The sequence below is a fragment of the Ictalurus furcatus genome, chromosome 11 (genome assembly GCF_023375685.1).
Source record: "Ictalurus furcatus strain D&B chromosome 11, Billie_1.0, whole genome shotgun sequence".
Taxonomy (NCBI): Eukaryota; Metazoa; Chordata; class Actinopteri; order Siluriformes; family Ictaluridae; genus Ictalurus; species Ictalurus furcatus.
This window is the reverse complement of record NC_071265.1, coordinates 8,945,645-8,964,656: the sequence shown is the minus strand read 5'-3', so window position 1 is coordinate 8,964,656 and position 19,012 is coordinate 8,945,645. Positions and strand designations below refer to the sequence as shown.

General features: G+C 38.5%; 1 protein-coding gene across 1 annotated transcript in view; it reads right to left on the bottom strand.

Annotated features, from left to right (window-relative positions):
* The window catches only part of cachd1 (cache domain containing 1), a 99,332-nt gene extending 97,123 nt beyond the window's left edge, over positions 1-2,209 (bottom strand). The window contains exon 1 of the mRNA XM_053635765.1: positions 1,923-2,209. Coding sequence (XP_053491740.1) covers positions 1,923-2,174 — 252 coding nt within the window. The 5' untranslated portion in view covers positions 2,175-2,209. The remainder of the gene's footprint in view (positions 1-1,922) is intronic.
* Between the last annotated feature and the right edge of the window lie 16,803 nt (positions 2,210-19,012).

Genomic DNA, 19,012 nt, shown 5'->3' with positions numbered 1-19,012 from the left:
GGACGGGGCCCCCCACCGACCACCACTCTGTCCTTTCACTATGAAGTGTACGCTCCTCAACACCATCACATCACACCGTCATAACAAAGTCTGCCATTTGTTTCGAAAGTAGTATACAATTTCTCAAACAAGAGCCAGAATACACGTATGCTTTTTTTTTTTTTAAATCATATTAACAATAATAGTTTTTGATGTGCTTTTCCAACAGTGTAGCTAAGGAAAAAAAGGAAGAAAGAAAGCCTGTACCACACTGCATGCGTGCGCGCGCACACACACACACACACACACACTATCCTATGCTCATTCTACTACAAATCAGTTGTTTTACTATTCCTTCACCCATATGCCTATTGAATTTTTTCTCCACTAGTGCATGTTTTGCTGTGATAACTCAACACATAACGCTGAACTGCATTGTATTCTCTGTCCATTTAACACTTAGTTTTAATTTATAAAACCGTGAAATCAGGATAAGAGACAATTCTGCACAACGCGGTGTCCCCCCCCCCCCGGCAAGTTAAATCAGTCGCTCTCAAAACAGGCTTCCTGAAGGCTAACCAAGAGGTCCTCTCTTTATTTATTTATTTATCTATCATCACAGTGATGGAAACCACAACCCATCGTTAAATCAAAATTATTACAGAGAGTTCTTTTACAGTTATTAACCTATTTGAGGGGTCACTTGAATTAACCTCAATACCACAAAAACAAGCAGGATTATGAATAATATGAATGTTGGACCTAATGAGTTCCATCAATGATAGGTTCAGGGATAGAAGGGCAAAAATAATTCATTATTGCACAGTAAGGCAGGGCAATATGATATAACTTCGATATCATGAGATATTAATCCACAATAAGCTTTTATGAGATATCTTAGATATGGTGATCTCTTCAGGGTTTAAAAAAAAAAACACAATTAATTACAAATTTATAATATATAAACCTATAATAAATAAGTAAATATATATATATAAAGTTATATTAATTATTTGATGGTTGAATTTTGTACTTAATCTCAATGTAAATGTCTTTTAATTAGACTTTTTTTCTTTTCAATGTTAAAGATGTTTTTTATTAATTTAAAAAAATTATATATTATATACACACACGCTAATTTTTACAAAAAAATATTTAAAATAAATTGCTTTATTAAATATAAAAGCCTATTTTTTTCCCCTTTCCATTCTATATAATCACCCAACATTTTTTCTAAATGAAACCCCACTGTTTCTCTGACATGTTTTGAGCAAACCTATAAAACCAGGATATCGTGTCGTGTTTCACAGAAACTCTGTCAAGAACCGTGATGTGTTTGTTTTTTTGTTTTTTTTTATCCTATCAATCACTCACCCCTAGTGCACAAATGTAAAGAATATTCAAGAAATAAATCAGTAGTGAGAGGGTCTGTGTAACTGAAGGTACACTTTAATTAGCTTCCTGGCTGCCAAAAACAAACAAACAAACAAACAAACAAATTGAGAAGTCTTGGTTTCCATTAGTATGTTTAAGGTGCAGTTCAAGCTAAAAACATCTGGAAGACAGTGCTTAGTGCCTAATGCTTGTAGGGATGTCAAATAATATGAAGAATAACAAGAAAAACAAAAATACCAGACCCCAAAAGATGAAGCGTTCTCTGAATTTAACTCCAGGATGTGACAAAGTAGAGCAAGTCAAATAATAATAATAAAAACACAACACAAAAAAAACTTCAAAGCAACACTCAAAGCCTCAAAGTATCATCAGCATACTCTTATTAAAGCACAGAACTTACAGTGTATCCATCTAGCTTTACTTAAAATACATACAACCAAAAATGTGTTTTAGGTACAAACTGAGACTACACACAGCAAAATCCCACACAAATACACTCCCCATGAGAGAGCACAGACTCAGCAGAAGAGTGTTTGGTGTTTGCTTACCTGCATGGTGAAGACCCCCAGCTCCTGAGCCGAGAGCTGCTTCATCTGCACCGCCAACACTTGCGCTTGCTCCAGGATAGAAAAGTCGCTTTCGGCACCGCAAAGTCCTCCACACAGGAGTCCCGACAGAACCACGAGCCAACAGTTAATACCCTTCAAGTTGTTCCGGGAAAGCTGAGAGGGACTAGTCCAGGGCGAGGAGGAAATAAACGCAGGGGAACTCACAGCTCCGAGGCGCGCGCGTCTCGCCATGATGGCTGGGGTTTGTTTAATAGTGAGCAGAAGGTCGCTCTCGGGAGGGAGAGAGAGAGAGAGAGAGAGAGAGCGGGGGAAAACTTAACTCGTTACCTTTTAACTTTGTCGCCGACGGTCGGTGTAGTTCCACTTTTCCAACTCCGATATCCTAAACACAAGGCGGTAAGACATAGTTTTGGGAACTAGTTTTAATCACGGAAACCCGATTCAAACACAAAAATGACCGCGTTTAGCTTCTTTAACGAGAGCCGCTTCGTAAACTCTGCGTAAAGCGCGAGCGTGAGCATCACAATAGGAGAGAAGAGCAGTGGCGGCGGTCAGGAAAACCCGCACCAGATCAGCCGCTCCTGCTGGATTGCGTGTGGAGTGGATTCTACTGGGATCGGAACTGAAGCTACACTTGCTATGTTTCCATCCGTGTATTTTAGGATGTTAAAGAAAAAACGGTGGATGGAAACACCAGATGCGAATCCATGTTGAGAAAAAAAAAAACACAAAAAAATAGAAACCATCAGTAAAATTCTAATGGGTTCCACTAGAAGTACCATTACAAACCACATTACCAAATGTTATTGCTGTATCCTTTTTGGTCCTTAATGGTATGCTACATGTGACCGATAGAAGGTGACAAATTACCAGTGGAAACCCACAGGGACCATTACAGTTTCAATTAAAACCAATACAATTACCATTTCCATTCCATTTTCTGTACTGCTTATCCTACACAGGGTCACGGGGAAACAAGGCGAGAAAGACCCTGGATGGGGTGCCAAACCATTGCACACCCATTCACAAACTATGGACAAGGGCGCATGGTGGCTTAGTGGTTAGCACGTTCACCTCACACCTCCAGGGTTGGGGGTTTGATTCCCACCGCTGCCCTGTCTGTGTTGGAATTTGCATGTTCATTGCAGTCCAAAGACATGCATGGTAGGCTGATTGGCATGTTCATAGCGTATGAATGTGTATGTGATTGTGTCCTGCTGTGGATTGGCACCACGTCCAGCGTGTACCCTGACTTGCTCCCTGGGATAGGCTCCAAGTTCCTCACGACTCTGTAGGATAAGCGGTATAGAAAATGGATGGAAATACCAATCTTTGGACTGGGGGAGGAAACTGGAGTAACCCCTTAAAGCATGCAAACTCCACGCACAAAAGGCGGAGGCAGGATTTGTACCCCCATCCCCAGAAGTGCACAGCAAACGTGCTAACCACTAAGCCACCATGCACTCCAATACAATTTCCATTATAACCAGTTTAAAAGCATTACAAATTCTTTGAGTGCATTCTATTGTTGTTTATTTTCAGCAGGCTTATGCACTTAATTGAGGAGGGAAATGTTTCTATTCGATAAGAAGACATGCGCATAAACTACGGAATAAATTTACAGAATAAATTCCTTTATGTGCATCAAAAAAAAAAAGTTATGTGACTTTGCCTCAACAAATGATGTGACTGGATAATTGGCACAGGAAAGTAAAAATGGCGGAGAACTGGGGAGCGGTGGGTTGGCATAACTGGACTAACCAGCAAACCAATCTCGTTGCACAGCATCTCAAATGTTGTTTTTGTCTTTCTGAAATGCCAGAGCCAAAGTCTGTCATCAAAATGATTTGGTATAATTACCTCCCAGAACTGTCTCACATGACTCTGTTCTCAAATGTCAGGCATCCAGCATCAACCCAGTCGCAGGATAAAATGAGGTTTGTGATAACATTTATTATATTGAATAAAAGAGCCACAGTGGCTTCCCCGGTTGCACAACTTCCATTTGTATTGATACTTTGCACCTGTTTACCCAGAAGTGATGGTTTTGTTCTCTTGAATAAATGGAATGGAAACAGTGCTTTATTCACAAATGTCTTATGGGATATTCCAATTTTTTGCATAAGTTAAATTGGAGACTTGGATGGATACATCGCTATCCACATGACCATGTTGACCAATTCGATCCCAGCAAATCAGATTTCCTGTCTTAATGTGACACGTTTTATTTTTTTTCTCAGTACTGTGTGGACACAAAAGAATCTGATCTCAAATCAGACCCAACCCAATTTGGCTACATTCACAATAAGCTTCTTTGCACAATTCCAATTTTTTTGCTCAGATCAGATCTATCTTGAAGGTTCACATTTGTAACCCCAAGTGACCTATATCTGTCTTTAATGTGAATGCACCTGTCCTCCAAAACACCCCCATGTGCACACTGATTTCTTGTGCAATTCTCAAGTCCTCACTGCAGAATCAAAACTCCATGGGGTACACATACTCCACATACATTACTCTTTCTAATCTTAAAACCCTTAACCTCTAACCCTAACCCCAGATGCTAAACAACACGGAACATGAAACACACTTATAAAGCCTGAAACACACTAAGTTGTCTCATCCCCTGGACTTTTAGTTCGACTTCACCCAGGTAGGAAAAGCTGGATCAGGTCCACCTCCACCCACTGGACATTTGGTTTGACTCCACCCAGGTAGATGAGCTGGATCAGGTCCACCTCCACCCCCTAGACATTTGGTTTGACTCCACCCAGGTAGATGAGCTGGATCAGGTCCACCTCCACCCCCTAGACATTTGGTTTGACTCCACCCAGGTAGATGAGCTGGATCAGGTCCACCTCCACCCCCTAGACATTTGGTTTCACTCCACCCAGGTACATGAGCTCGATCAGGTCTGGCTCCACCACTGGACTTTTGGTTGTGACTCCACCCAGGTAAATCAGGTGGATCAGGTCTGGCTTCACTCCTCAGACTTTTGGTTCAATTCCACCCAGGTAAGTGAGCTGGATCAGGTCCACCTCCAACCCCTGGACTTTTGGTTCTGACTCTGCCCAGATAAAGGAGCTAAATCAGGTCTGACTCCACCCCCTGGACTTTTAGTTTGACTCCACCCAGGTAGGAGGAGATGGATCAGATCCAACTCCATGCCCTAGACTTTTGCTTCTGCAGCAAGGGGTACTTGCAATTCTTTTAAACACTATTCAGATTTGGAATGTTCCTCCCAGGTTTGCTTGAATTTATTCCCCAAATATCAAGTAAATCACCAATTTCTTCATTCTTCCAGTTGAATATAATCATTGTTGTTTGCTACACTTATGACACTAGCTGGTTAGGACAATAGCGATATGCACATGCGCATTGGGAAAAAGCCACATGAATTCCAATCTGACCCTGCTAATTCATGTTGTATGGCCTTTTATCAGACATGTATCTGATCTAGGACTACATTCAAAAGTGGCTTGAAGAAGAATCCTTCATTTGTCACATACACATAACAGCACACTGAAATTCTTTTCTTTGCACATCACAGCTTGTAAGGATGCTGGGGTCAGAGCAATACACATTATAGCACAGTGAAATTCTTTTCTTTGCATATCACAGCTTGTAAGGATGCTGGGGTCAGAGCACAGTGTCAGCCATGATACAGCACCCCTGGAGCAGATAGGGTTTGCTCAAGGGTCCAACAGTTGCAGCTTGGCAGTGCTGGGGCTTGAACCGCCACCCTTCTGATCAGTAACCAAGCGCCTTAACCACCACTGCTCCTTAAGCCTGATATGAAAAGATCAGATTTTTATGACTACACAGTCCTGAAAAAGATTTGTGTCAGTTTAATGCAGACAATTTGTATCTCTTCAACCTGTTTAAATTGCTGTATGTATATAGGGCATTTAGGGACACACTCTGTACAAGCGGGGAATACACCCTGGATGGGGATGCCAGTTTATCACAGGGCATCATGAGGACACATTTAGAAACCCACAGGTTTAGTGTAGCTAAACGGAGAACCTGGAGGAAACCCATGGGGAGAACAGGCAATAACCCAAGCTCAGGATCAAACCGGAGACCCTGGAGCTATGAAGCACCAACACTTCTATGCTGCTGGTTTTCAAATATTAAACTATGTATAATATATGCAACTCCATAATGCCTAAAAAAAGATTTATCATTTGATTACTTTGTACAGCTTAAATTGGCTAACTGTGCATGCTTTGGTTCAGATTTGCCAAAAGCAGGCAGTTCCTCTGATCATCGGTCAATAAAGTTAGTTGTCTCTGCTATGACAGGATTAAATAATAATACCCAACATCAAAAAGCAGTCATGCTGCGGCTTTGAACCTCCGAAACAAGCTCAGTATTGTTCCTCCCACAGTGGACCTAAATTATGTCCAGGATCTGCTCAGTTAAAAGCTGAAAATATAAGCTTAAGTGTCTAAGTTTCCAACTGCTTCCCAGTGGGGTTGAGGAAATATTGTACAAAATTGCATTATTTCTGAGAATTACAGAGAAAGTTGTTCTATATGCTGTATGGTGTATTTCCCATTTGTTCAGTGGACATCCAGATAGCAAGTTGGCCATGAACTTGAGAGATCCAGACACTGGGATGTCTAATTACTATGGGTTATCAGACAGTAGAATGAAAACACAGGCATGTTTTTCAATCAGAAAAACTACTGTTTATGCAGAGTGCTCAAACTGGGACTTGGAAACAAGCCAAGATAACTTTGTGACAATTAGATGCGTTTGGTGATTTTTCAGAGAAAGGTGATCCTTTCAGAGCGATTCCACAATTGTGGTACCATTTGTGCCCCACTGATATTCCATTTACTAATATGCATAGTATACTGTATGTAAAAAAAAAAATAAATAAACACAGCTAAAGTATCCTTCCCAACAACCTATGTGCATGTTTAGGTAAATAACTACAAAAACTACATTTAGCCTGTTCTAACCATACAACTACATTCTATTTACTTTATAATATTATGTGTAAAATACTTTTAAAAATCCTTTTTTGGTATTAATGTGTGAATCCATTTAACATCTCGTGCATGAAGCATTTTTTCCATGACATCTATTATAGATTAGTAAAAAAAAAAAAAAAAAAAAAAAAAAGAGTACATTTTACCTGTGTCCCACAACATTTACACACCCCTATTACCTGAACACATGTACCCCTCACAGATACCCCTATGAAATATGTGGAATATTCCACAAGTCGCATGTTTCAATATAAAGCTCTGTCATGCAAATTCCCTAAAGATGATGAGAAGAATTGCATTCTCTCATTCTTTTTTATTTATTTTCCAGAAATTTAAATCTCGATGGGTGGCACAGTGGCTTAGTGGTTAGTACGTTTGCCGTGCACCTCCGGACTTGGGGGTTTGAATCGCGTCTCCACCTTGTGTGCGTGGAGTTTGCATGTTCTCACCGTGCTTCGGGGGTTTCCTCCGGGCACTCTAGTTTCCTCCCCCAGTCAAGAGACTTGCGTTGTAGGCTGATTAGCATTTCCAAATTGTCTGTAGTGTTTGAATGGGTGTGTGAGTGTATATGCGATTGTGCCCTATGATGGATTGGCACCCCGGGCAGGGTGTTCCTCACCTTGTGCCCAGAGTTCCCTGGGATAGGCTCTAGGCTCCGCCGTGGCCATGTGTAGGAGAAGTCATGTGGAAAATGGATGGATGGATGAAATTTTGACTGACAAGGTCACTTTGAAAGTGCAACCCCATTACCCAAATTACATGCTGAAAGTAATTCATCTTAAGTATATTTTAAGTAAATCATTATAATTTTAATGTTAATGGTAATAAACAATTTTAATCTTAGTGTGCTAGTTAACCACATTTTGTGTATTTGCTAATTCTATGCTAAAAAGTATCCTGTTACGTTCAACCCTGTTATTCATTTAAGATCACAAATGCAGCAAAGAAACCTTATAATTAAAAAAAATTAAAAAAAAGAAACAGAGATTGTTACCTGAGTTGGGTTAACACATTTTTTGAATGGTTAAATGCATGTAAAGTCAATAATTCAAAAATAAAGTTGAATTTTTAAGAGTTGTTCTCCGTCTAAGTAAATTACAATGTATTACAACTGTTATGGCAATGTTTTATTCATGTAACTATAATGCACTGAAAAGCCTTTATAGAATTTAAAATCTCCTGCAGTCAAATTAAGACCCATGTTTAATAATGAGCATTGTCAAAAGTTAAAAGATACACTATATGGCCAAAATATGTGGACAGATGATCACCAAACCAATATGTGGGTACTCCCCAAACTGTTGCCCCAAAGCTGGAAACATATAGCTTTCTAGAATGTCTTTGTCTGAGGTATCATTAAGATTTCCTTTCACTAGAACTGTGGACAAAGTGACATCCATAGAGACATGGTTTGGCAATATTGGTGTGGACAAACATCAGTAGCCTACGCAGAACCCTGACCTCAACCCCTCTGAACACCTTTCGAATGAACTGTTGCAGCAACTTCATGCCAAGTCTTGTTTTTGGACATCAGTGCCCAACCTTTTGTGCTCTTGTGGCTGAATGGGCAAATCCTCACAGCCACATTTCAAAATCTAGTGCAGTGGTCACCAACCATGTTCCTGGAGATCTACCTAACTGTAGCTCCAACCATAATCGTGCTCACGTTACCATTGCCTTAAGAAGTTCTTGATCAAATACAACATGTGTGTTAGAGATTTTGGTTGGAGATGAAACCTGCAAGAAGGTAGATCTCAAGAACAAGCGTTGGTGATCACTGATCTGGTGGAAGGACTTCTCGAAAGAGTGGAGGTTGTTACAGCAGCAAAAGGGAAACAAGTCCATATTAATACCCATGGTTTTGGAATGGGAGGTTCAATACTCTGGTGTCCAAATACTTTTGGCTATATAGTTTATATCACTAAATGTAACCACTCATGGAAGCATCATTGCATACCTGTACTGTTTTAATAGCAAATATTTGAAGAAAAAATTCAGAAAAGAAAAAAGAAACACAAGGTTTTATCTGGCCTCACCCAGAAGATGGGTTTTCTATTGAGCCTGGTTCCTCTCACGAGTTCTTCCTCATGGCATGTCTAGGGAGTTTTTCCAACACTGTCAGTTCTGGCTTGCTCATTAGGAATCTAAATATACATCTGGATTTCTGCTGCTTTCTGATAATGTCTATTGTTAACAGCACTAAATTGAATTCCTCTGAATTGAGTATTCATTGCAATGTTCTTCTCTTTTCGTCCAAGTCAAAGCATTTTGCATCAGTGCAGTAACGTTCTTTATTTCTGCACAATGCCCTCATGGTGAGATGTATTGGCTTCTATGAGGTACGTCCAGAGCCTACATCAGCACTTCCTCCAGTCAGCGGTTTAGTAGAAGATGAATAGAGAGAAGGTGAAGAAGAGGATGAAGCAGCAGGACAGACAGAATTGTGAGGAGTTCCTGCAGCACATGCCGCTTGATCCACAGCCAGAGGAGATGAAAGGAGCACCAGGCCTTCCTCCGCCTCCTGCTGTTGCTGCTGCCAATGCCTGCTGAGCCCAGATGCTGGAAGAGCTCGAGCTGCTCCTGCTGCAGCCGCGCTGCTTCATATGAAAATTTCATGAGCATATTCAGTATGGCTGTCAGTTTTGAATATGAATTGCATTTGTATCATTCAGCAATGCAAAACACATTAAGATTATAAATAAAGGTTGGGTATCGTCTGGTCAAACAGACAAACAAAAGACATGTGACATATTCCCTGTCCATGCAAATCCAGGTCTCATTTAGAGTCTAACATATGCTAATCATGTCTTTTCCTAGCCTCTTGAAAAGAAGAAGGGCTTTGGGAGGTCTTATTAGCAATATGAGGAGCCACCAGTGTCAGTAATGGGAAGATAAAAACCAACCCGACTTGTATTTTGTCTCTTCAGTGTCCCTTTGAATGATTTAGTTCAAATCTGATACTAAAGACTGTCAAATGAACACACCCATGAGTCATGCTCACCTTTCACACACCACAGAAATAATCCTGTGAAGAAAAAAACCCCAAGCAGAGCAAGAGTAAGTGAGGCAGTTTCTCTTTGTGTGTCACTGTACACAAACAGTGTGAGACAAGCAAAGTCTGCTGGGACAATTACAGTATGTCCGTGGTATCATATCCAATAAAGGACATAAGCTAAATGATTGAATTTGTGCAAATATATATTTAGACTGGAATCAGATCCAAAGAGAAAAGTCACACAAACTTCATGTGTGTAAAGTTCACATATGAATCGTTTGATTATTCACTCATTCACAAGTGTAACACATTTTTCCCTTTGCACGCCATTAAGCATACGCACTGGCTAAACATCATCTACATGGAAAATGTTTTTTTCTTTCTTAAAATTGAAAATCTGAAAGCTGAAAACTGAACGAGCACATAACCATGACAGACTGAGAGCAAGAAAATATTTTACTCATCAGAGTAAAAAGATATTGGTCTATGGACTAAAGCAATTATGCCAACCTACTGTTCTGTGCACAGCATCCAACCACATTAATCTGAGGCTTTGATAGTTCTGGCCTGATAGGAAGTGCCTTCGAAACACCAGATCTTAACTGAACACAGACTCATCTTTTGGTTTCTCTTCAATATGAACAGTAAAAGGAGAAGCTTTTACTTACTTTTATGAATTATGGACAGGGTCTAATACTTGTGTGTGTGTGTGTGTGTGTGTGTGTGTGTATATACATATATACATACATACATACATACTGATGGAAATTCTCTTATATCATGTACTCTCTTCTATCATGAACTGCTATTAAGACACCTTAGATACGGGGAATACTGGGTTATAGCTGTTGTTTGTGTGTTTCTGTGCTATCAAATACCTATGATGAATCAATTCACTTTATTACCTCTTTGAATAAGCTGATCAACTGCCTTCCTTTATTATAGCTGACACATGTATTTTCTATATCTTGAAAGACTTATTTTCGTAGTGTGCTGTGTAGCACCTGCACAAGCAGAAACCCGCCTACTACGCAATGCTGTTATCAATGTGTATAAATACTTCTGTTCTAGACGAAATAAACTGGATGTCTCTGTGAACAGCAATGTGTCAGTACATTCATTTAGAATCCCCAGGCCTGAACGCTCTGTGGTAAATCACAGTCTCTCACTCAGCACAGAACTAAGAGTCAATAGAAGTAAAAAAGGCTGGAAGGCATGACGGAAGATCTGAAAGACATAATCTGAGATTCCTTAAAATCTAACACACACACACACACACACACACACACACACACACACACACACACACACATATATACACATACATATATATATATATATATATACATATATATATATACATATATATATATATACATATATACACATATATATATATATATACATATATATATATATATACATATATATATATATATACATATATATATATATATATATATACATATATACATATATATATATATATATATATATACATATATATATATATATATACACACACACATATATATTATATATATATATATATATACACACATACATACACACACACACATATATATATTTACATACACACACACACACACACACACACACCAATCACATCAAGTGAAGTGAATAACATTGACTATCTCATTACAATGTCCCCATATGCAGCAAGCTGTGATGCACTGTGTGCTCTGACTCCTTTGTATGGTCCGGCTTTGGCTCAGGTGGCAGAGCGGGTTGTCCACTAATCACAGTTGGCGGTTCAATCCCCGGCCCACATACTTCCACATGCTGAAGTGTCCTTGGGAAAGACACTGAAAAAGTTGCTATATACAGTTGTGCCCAAAAGTTTGCATACCCCTTGCAGAATGTGCATCTACACCGATCATCCTGTTCAAAAGTTTACACCCCCCTGTCTCTTAATGTATCGTGTTACCTTCTTGAGCATCAGTGAATGTTTACACCTTACGTAATAGCTGTGTACGAGTCCCTCAGTTGTCCTCAGGGTGAAAAGATGGATCTCAACATCATATAGCCACTGGAGGAAAGAGGTCAAATATGCAGAAGGTGCTGGAAAAGCAATGAATGTGCAGGACCTGGAGGATTATTCTGAAGAACAGTGGGCAGTTTAACTGCTCAGGACAAACAAGGGACTCATGAACAACTCTCACAAAACATATTAACAGTCGTGGATCCTCCAGGTAACAACACACAGTATTAAGAATCAAGGGTATGTAAACTTTTGAACGGGGAACTTTTTATAAATTCAGCTATAATCTTGTCTTGTGGACTATATGTAAACATGTGTTTTATGTAATAGCTTATTCAGGACAGTTCTAAATAAATAAAAAACAACATGGGATTTTTATGATCCCTCTTATTTTGTTAACAGAATTAAGATTTAGCAGATTCTGCAAGGGGTATGCAAACTTTTGAGCATAACTGTTTATATACACACAGTACTGTGACACCCTATTTTTTTTTGTACAAACTTTGTTATAGATTTTATTTTATTTTATGGCTTCTACATCAAGTCAGTACAAAAAACATTTTAGATTCCCAAGCATTAGTTTTCCAGCACAAAATTAACTGTTTGTTAAAAATTAAAAAAAAAAAAAGAAAAGAAATAAAAATGTATGTCATAAATAGAGCAGCATATTATGTAAGAGACCACTTTTCAGACAAAAAAAAACACAATGATGCTGCAAAAATAAGAATAATGCTGCTCATTTCCTTATAAAACAGCACAAATTGTACCAGAGACTACTATTTCTATTGTTATTTTATTTTAATTTTTTTGCCACACCAAATACTGACTTTGTTTCATTTACTACTGTTTAATTTGAAGGCATCTTTGCTCTATAGCATTTCTTTGCATGTGCCTAAAACCTTTGCACAAACCTAACCTTTGCCTAAAACCTTTGCTTGAAGTTGAGGTATCAAAGAATGTTGTTTGAAGCAGAAAAACCCCAATTTTGGCCATAAATATTTGGTTGTTTACCAGAATTCAGCAACAACAGACAGAATTTCCACAGACCTCCAAACATACTGTATAGGACTGATTACAGAACATTAAAGTCCCATTAGTTTGTGAAGATTAAAAGCAGTAGTGAAGAGTTTGTGAGAACAATTTAAGTTCAAAACACTGCCATAAGATTGCATTTCATTTCAGCGATGTCACACAAATCATCAGTTCTGCAGCAGCCTTTGTTTGCCATGAGTCCCATTCATATTTTAAATTTCTCAGATCCATGTATAGCAACCTTCCATAATTACATAGCTCTGTAATATTTCTCCAGCATCTCCTTAAAAATGTATATAGAAGTCTAGATAATGAGGGTGATGATAAAAATATTTATATTCATTTGACTGTGAGACCGTGAACCATGTCCAAATTGTGATGCTGCAGAATTTACCTTCAAGAAAAAAACTTCAAGAAGAAAATGGTCAAAAATCTGCTAAAACAGACCTAAATAATGAGCAGATGGTTAAAACACTCTGGATGCTGGCAAAGACAGAGGCAAAAGGCCCAGGAAAGGGGCTGCGTTCACTAGGCCAGTTTTTGCACTACAAATAAATGGCTCCACATATGCACTTTCTTTTCATACTCCTTTTAAAGTCCTTTTTTCCCCCCCAGAGATGTCTCTTTGTGGGATTTGGGGTGGTGTAATGAACCCAGTTGCCATGACAACCTTATTCCTAGCTTTTTCCTGAGCCATGAAACTGAATCTTGTTTTTTTTCCCTCCCTTTTTTCTCCTCGCCATTTCAACATCAATGCAGCAAGACAAGCTTTAAGGGCTAAGCCGATTCCCAGCTGAAACCATTTTCTATTTCTGTCTGCACTAAACACTGAGTTTGCAGCTTGTTTTGACACTGCTGGGAGTGTGTACAACTGTAACAACCCCAACTGTGAAGTGAGAGTGATTACACCTCTCTGAATGAGGGAATACATTCCCAAAGCTGCAATCATAGTAAGTGCGAAACAGGTGAAAATATCATTAACGTGAAGCACCAGTGTTTTTCATGTGTGCTTATCTACACAAGACATCTGTGAAGTACGCAGGTCTTGGCTGGATTTTGGGATGAATTTTATATTTCTAAATGAGATCAAATGAACCTTGTCTTTGTTCAGATGTAGATGCTCTGCTTAATCAGCAGGGTCATAAATAATATACTGTAAGCTCTTAAATATTTCGGTGTATAGATGACTGTCAGCTCTGTATCACTGAGGAATGTGAAAACTATTTTGGCTGTAGGCAGGTAGTTAATGAAATCAGTAAATCATCACCGCCATTCAGTTCTTATATTTATGTAAAATGTGATTCAGGCTTAAGACACTATTCATAACTAGCTTTTATTTTAGGCTAATCGGACTGGATGATTTGCATTTTTATTTGTAACATCACCCAAAAAAACCCCTAGTAATTTCAAATGTTTACCCATATAGGTGTAGGGTTTATATTCTACACTTTAGCAATTGCTGCTTTTAGTATCCAGTAAGCTTTATTTAAGGGCCAAAGCAACAAAATAATAATTGCTTATAGAATGCATTGCAGAGTCATTTTATTATGTATAGTATGCAAATATATACTCATTGCAACTTAGGACAAAATGAGGTTCTGGGTGGATGGATGATGATAGACAGACGACTAACCAACTAATCAACTAACTAACTAACTAACTAACTAACCAACCAACCAACCAACCAACCAACTAACTAACTAACTACAAGAACTACAGTGATACAGGGGACACCAGAAAACTACACTTTTCTACCACTTTTCGACTAACTACAAGAACAACAGTGATACAGGAGACAACAGAAATCTAAAATTGTTTGCCATTTTTTCAACAAAGAAACAATCAAACAAACAAACTAACTACAATGATACAGGAAACACCAGAATACTACACTTTTCAGACACTTTTTCAACCAACTAAGTAACCAACTAATGAACTAACTAACTAACTAACTACAGGAGACACCAGAAAACTAAATTTTTTGCCATTTTTTCAACAAACAAACAAACTAACAAACAAACTAACTACAACGATACAGGTGACACCAGAATACTACACTTTTCGGACACTTTTTCAATGAACTAACTAACTAATGAACTAACTAACTACAAGAACTTCAGTGATACAGGAGACACCAGAAAACTACACTTTTCTGCCACTTTTCCAGCTAAAGAAGCAATTAGACAAATCAACACCAAAACATTCACCTGGGAAGAAGCTCATTCGCTTCTTGGTGACTTTATGTAGCTGAACTTTGACCTTTGAATTTCTGAACCTCTGTTTTGTGAGTCATTAGAAAACAGGAAGTGTAGGCGGTGGTCGTGGTTGATAAAACACGAAGGAGCAGCTCATTATTAAGTAGCTGTAAAAATAAACAGATTTTTTTCACTTGCTTTGATGTTCCCCCCATACATTTTCTGCAAAATCATACCTGCCCAAGCTAACACACTGTGAATGCATGCAAATCGAAGGTATCATGTGATCAGTGCGGGGAGCATTGTGTCTTAGTGGTTAGCATGTTGTTCTCGCACATCTGGGGTCGGGGGCTCAAACACAGTCTACTCTGTTCTCTCTGTGCTTCGGGGGTTTCCTCCGGGTACTCCGGTTTCCTCCGCTAGTCCAAAGACATGCATTGTAGGCTGATTGGCATTTCCAAATTGTCCGTAGTGAGTGAATGGGTGTGTTATTGTGCACCCAGTCCAGGGTGTCCCCTGCCTTGTCCCCCGAGTTCCCTGGGATAAGCTCCAGGCTCCCCGTGAACCTGTGTAGGATAAGCGGTATGGAAAATTGATAGATGGATGGACGTAATCAGTGCTTTTATAATTGTATTAATAGACAGGTCCTTCAGTAATAAAAGCATATGTGTGCTATAATAATTTTTATATCAAGTATTTTGTATTCCTTGTAAACCACAAACAAGTGGTTTTATAGGCTATTTTCAATTTAATATCACTATTAAAAATATTAATATTGCACCAATACTGCAATACTAAGTTATGTCATGCTAATTGCAGCAATTATATTAAGTAAGCCTGCATGTTTAGCTAAATAGCTAAAGGCCATATCTGTAGACAGTCCTTCATAAATAGCTTAGCAGTGCTTTTGGACAGTTGTTCTGGGACTCGTTTTGCTCAGCACTTACACAAAATCGGTCACAAATTCTTCATGTTTGTTCGGATTTTCCTCAGAAACATGTATTATTAAAGCTTTGGGACCTATATATTCAGGTTAACTCCAACACTGTCTTAAATCATAATCCACTGAAGAAATTCCTTTTCTGTCTGATCCTGTCCAGCCATGACAATAATTTAAGGCTAACTCATATACCAGCCACTATATAAAGCACTTTACTGCTAACTGTGCTTTAACTCTGGGCCTGCTGCCATGAGGAGGATGGATAAAACAGTACAGTTGGACAAAAGACCTTGTGTGTCACTTCATTTCATTTTGTATACAGGGTGATGGGTCATCTCTGCTTTCTCCATATGAAGCTTAGAACAGTCACGTTGTATTTTGAATCAGGATTCTGATGTGTACCGAATACCAAATACCGCAATTAATAAATTCAAAAGGAGTAAATAGGATTGGACTCACCATAGGTGTTACAGTAGCATTTGTGTGTGTGATAAAATTCTGCTAAACTAGTAGTACAAATGCTATGTACAGCAAAAAAAGATAAAAGGCATTATTAAAGTTTCAGTTTTGAACAAAGTACGATGGCAATAACTGAAAGAATTTCTTCAATTTTTAAATGGTACATCCAATGATTTATACAGTAGTTCTACAGTTTACAGTATGCAAATCACTTTTGTGAAGTTTGTTTAAATCATTTCTGAGACCCAGTGGCGAATCCAGTAAAGTGTACTGAAAGAAAGAAGCTTCTGGGAAGCTTCTGGGGGAAAGAGTAATCCAACAGTGACAGTTACTCAGGGCAAGAAAAATTCGTCATTGTTATTCTACAATTTTTCAAGTCAGTAAATAGGAAACCATGCAATATGTATATGTGTTATATATATATATATATATATATATATATATGCATACACACATATACATACATAGCTGTGAAAAAGTATTTGATTTCTGATTTCTTCTGTTTTTGTGTATATCTCATATTAGATAGTTTTAGATCTTTAAACAAAATGCAAAGTAAAACAAAGGCAACCTGAGTAAATACACTATACAGTTATTTATTTATTTGTGGGTTTTTTTATTGAAGCAAAAAAAAAAAAAAGTTATCCAACACATCACCCATGTGAAAAACTAATTGCCCCCTTACACTTAAGATCTGTTTGTGGCACCTTTAGCAGCAATAACTGCAAACAAACACTTCCGATAACTGGAGATCAGGCTTTCATTTACTTCTAAGACTAGGATTTACTCGTGTACTATGGACCATTGTCTTACTGCATAATCCAATTGCGCTTGAGTTTACGGACCGAAGAGAGCAGAATTCACTGATGGAGGCACAACCAGCATGGTGCTGGCATGCGTAGTCTCCTATGTATGGACACTTTTGGGACACCCTGTAGAATCAGCCTTCCCGTTTTAATGAAGTGACACTGTATTTTACATTTATTTCTAGTAAGTTAATTGCTAGTTTGTTGTGAGTTCAGGTTCAACAGTTTTTAAGTCAAACATAGAGATATATTGTTTTTCCACCCAAAGGCTTTATTTTATAGACAATTAAAGACAGAAAAATTACAGAAAAATGTCATGTACATACTTACATGTGTGAATAAACAAATTATACTGTAATATAATGTTGTAGTCTTCTTCCTATGTTTACATTTCGGAGACACCTTTATCCAGAGCGACTTACAGAAGTGCTTTAAAGGCTCTATCGATACTGGTTCAGTGGGTCATGGACTAAGAATACCATCAGTATTCCTCCTAATGCTCTTGGGAAATAATATAGTAAGAAATGCACACAGACAACACTATTATTATTATTATTATTATTATTATTATTATTATTATTATTATTAAAATAGCTGTCCCACAAAGTTTTTTAACAGGAAAAAAATAATTAAATAAATATTAATGGGGAAATAATTTTCTAATGGGAAATGTTTTTTTTATTCAGAATAACGTGTAGACATTACAGTTCTAACATCTAATTCTTACAATTGTAAAATACACAGCACAGTAAAAGTACAATTTAACAAAAGCCACAATAAAAGTACAAATGAATGAAGTTCTAGTGAGTAAAATGTTAATTTGCTATGAGATGCTGTTTACCCTGGCCTATACATAACATAATACTGCATTCATTCATTCATTCATCTTCAGTAATCACTTTATCCTGGTCAGGGTTGCGGTGAATCTGGAGCCTATCCCAGTAACATTGTATATAAGACAGGGACACACCCTGGCTGGGATGCCAGTTCAATGCAGGGCACCATTCACACACCCATTCACACCTAGGGGCAATTTAGCATAGCTAATCAACCTACTTGCCTGGTTTTGGGAGGTGGTGGGAAACCGGAGAACCCCGAGGAAACCCACACAGACACAGGGAGAACAGACTGCAGTTCACTAAGGAGGAAATAAGATTAGGTTACATTCTTCTCAAAGGTCTTTGTATGCCTTAATTTAGTTTGGGGTACTGTGGCTAGATTATAGGTATAGAAAGAACAGAGTAAAGACATTCAGATGGTAAAAATGGCCCGTGATGAGGCTCGGGCCCCTTCTTTTATCCTCAGGCAGAGACTGTCTGAGTGGAAACAGGCTGAAACGGAGAGAGAGAGATCGAAAGAGACACAGAGAGAGAGAGAGAGAGAGAGAGAGAGCGAGAGAGAGAGAGAGAGAGAGAGAGAGAGAGGCAACAAGACAGAGTAACAAGCAAAAACATTAGATAAGAACAGAGCGAGGGGGGGGGGGCGTTGACAAGAGGTACAGGCGAAGGTTTGAAAAGACAGGATGGGGGTAGGGGGTGGACATACCACTTTACCCCCGAACCCCCAAAGCATATGGAACACATTAAAGTGCATTATGGTGTTCTTCCTCTCTTAGAGGGCTGAGGAGATGGATGGCTTTC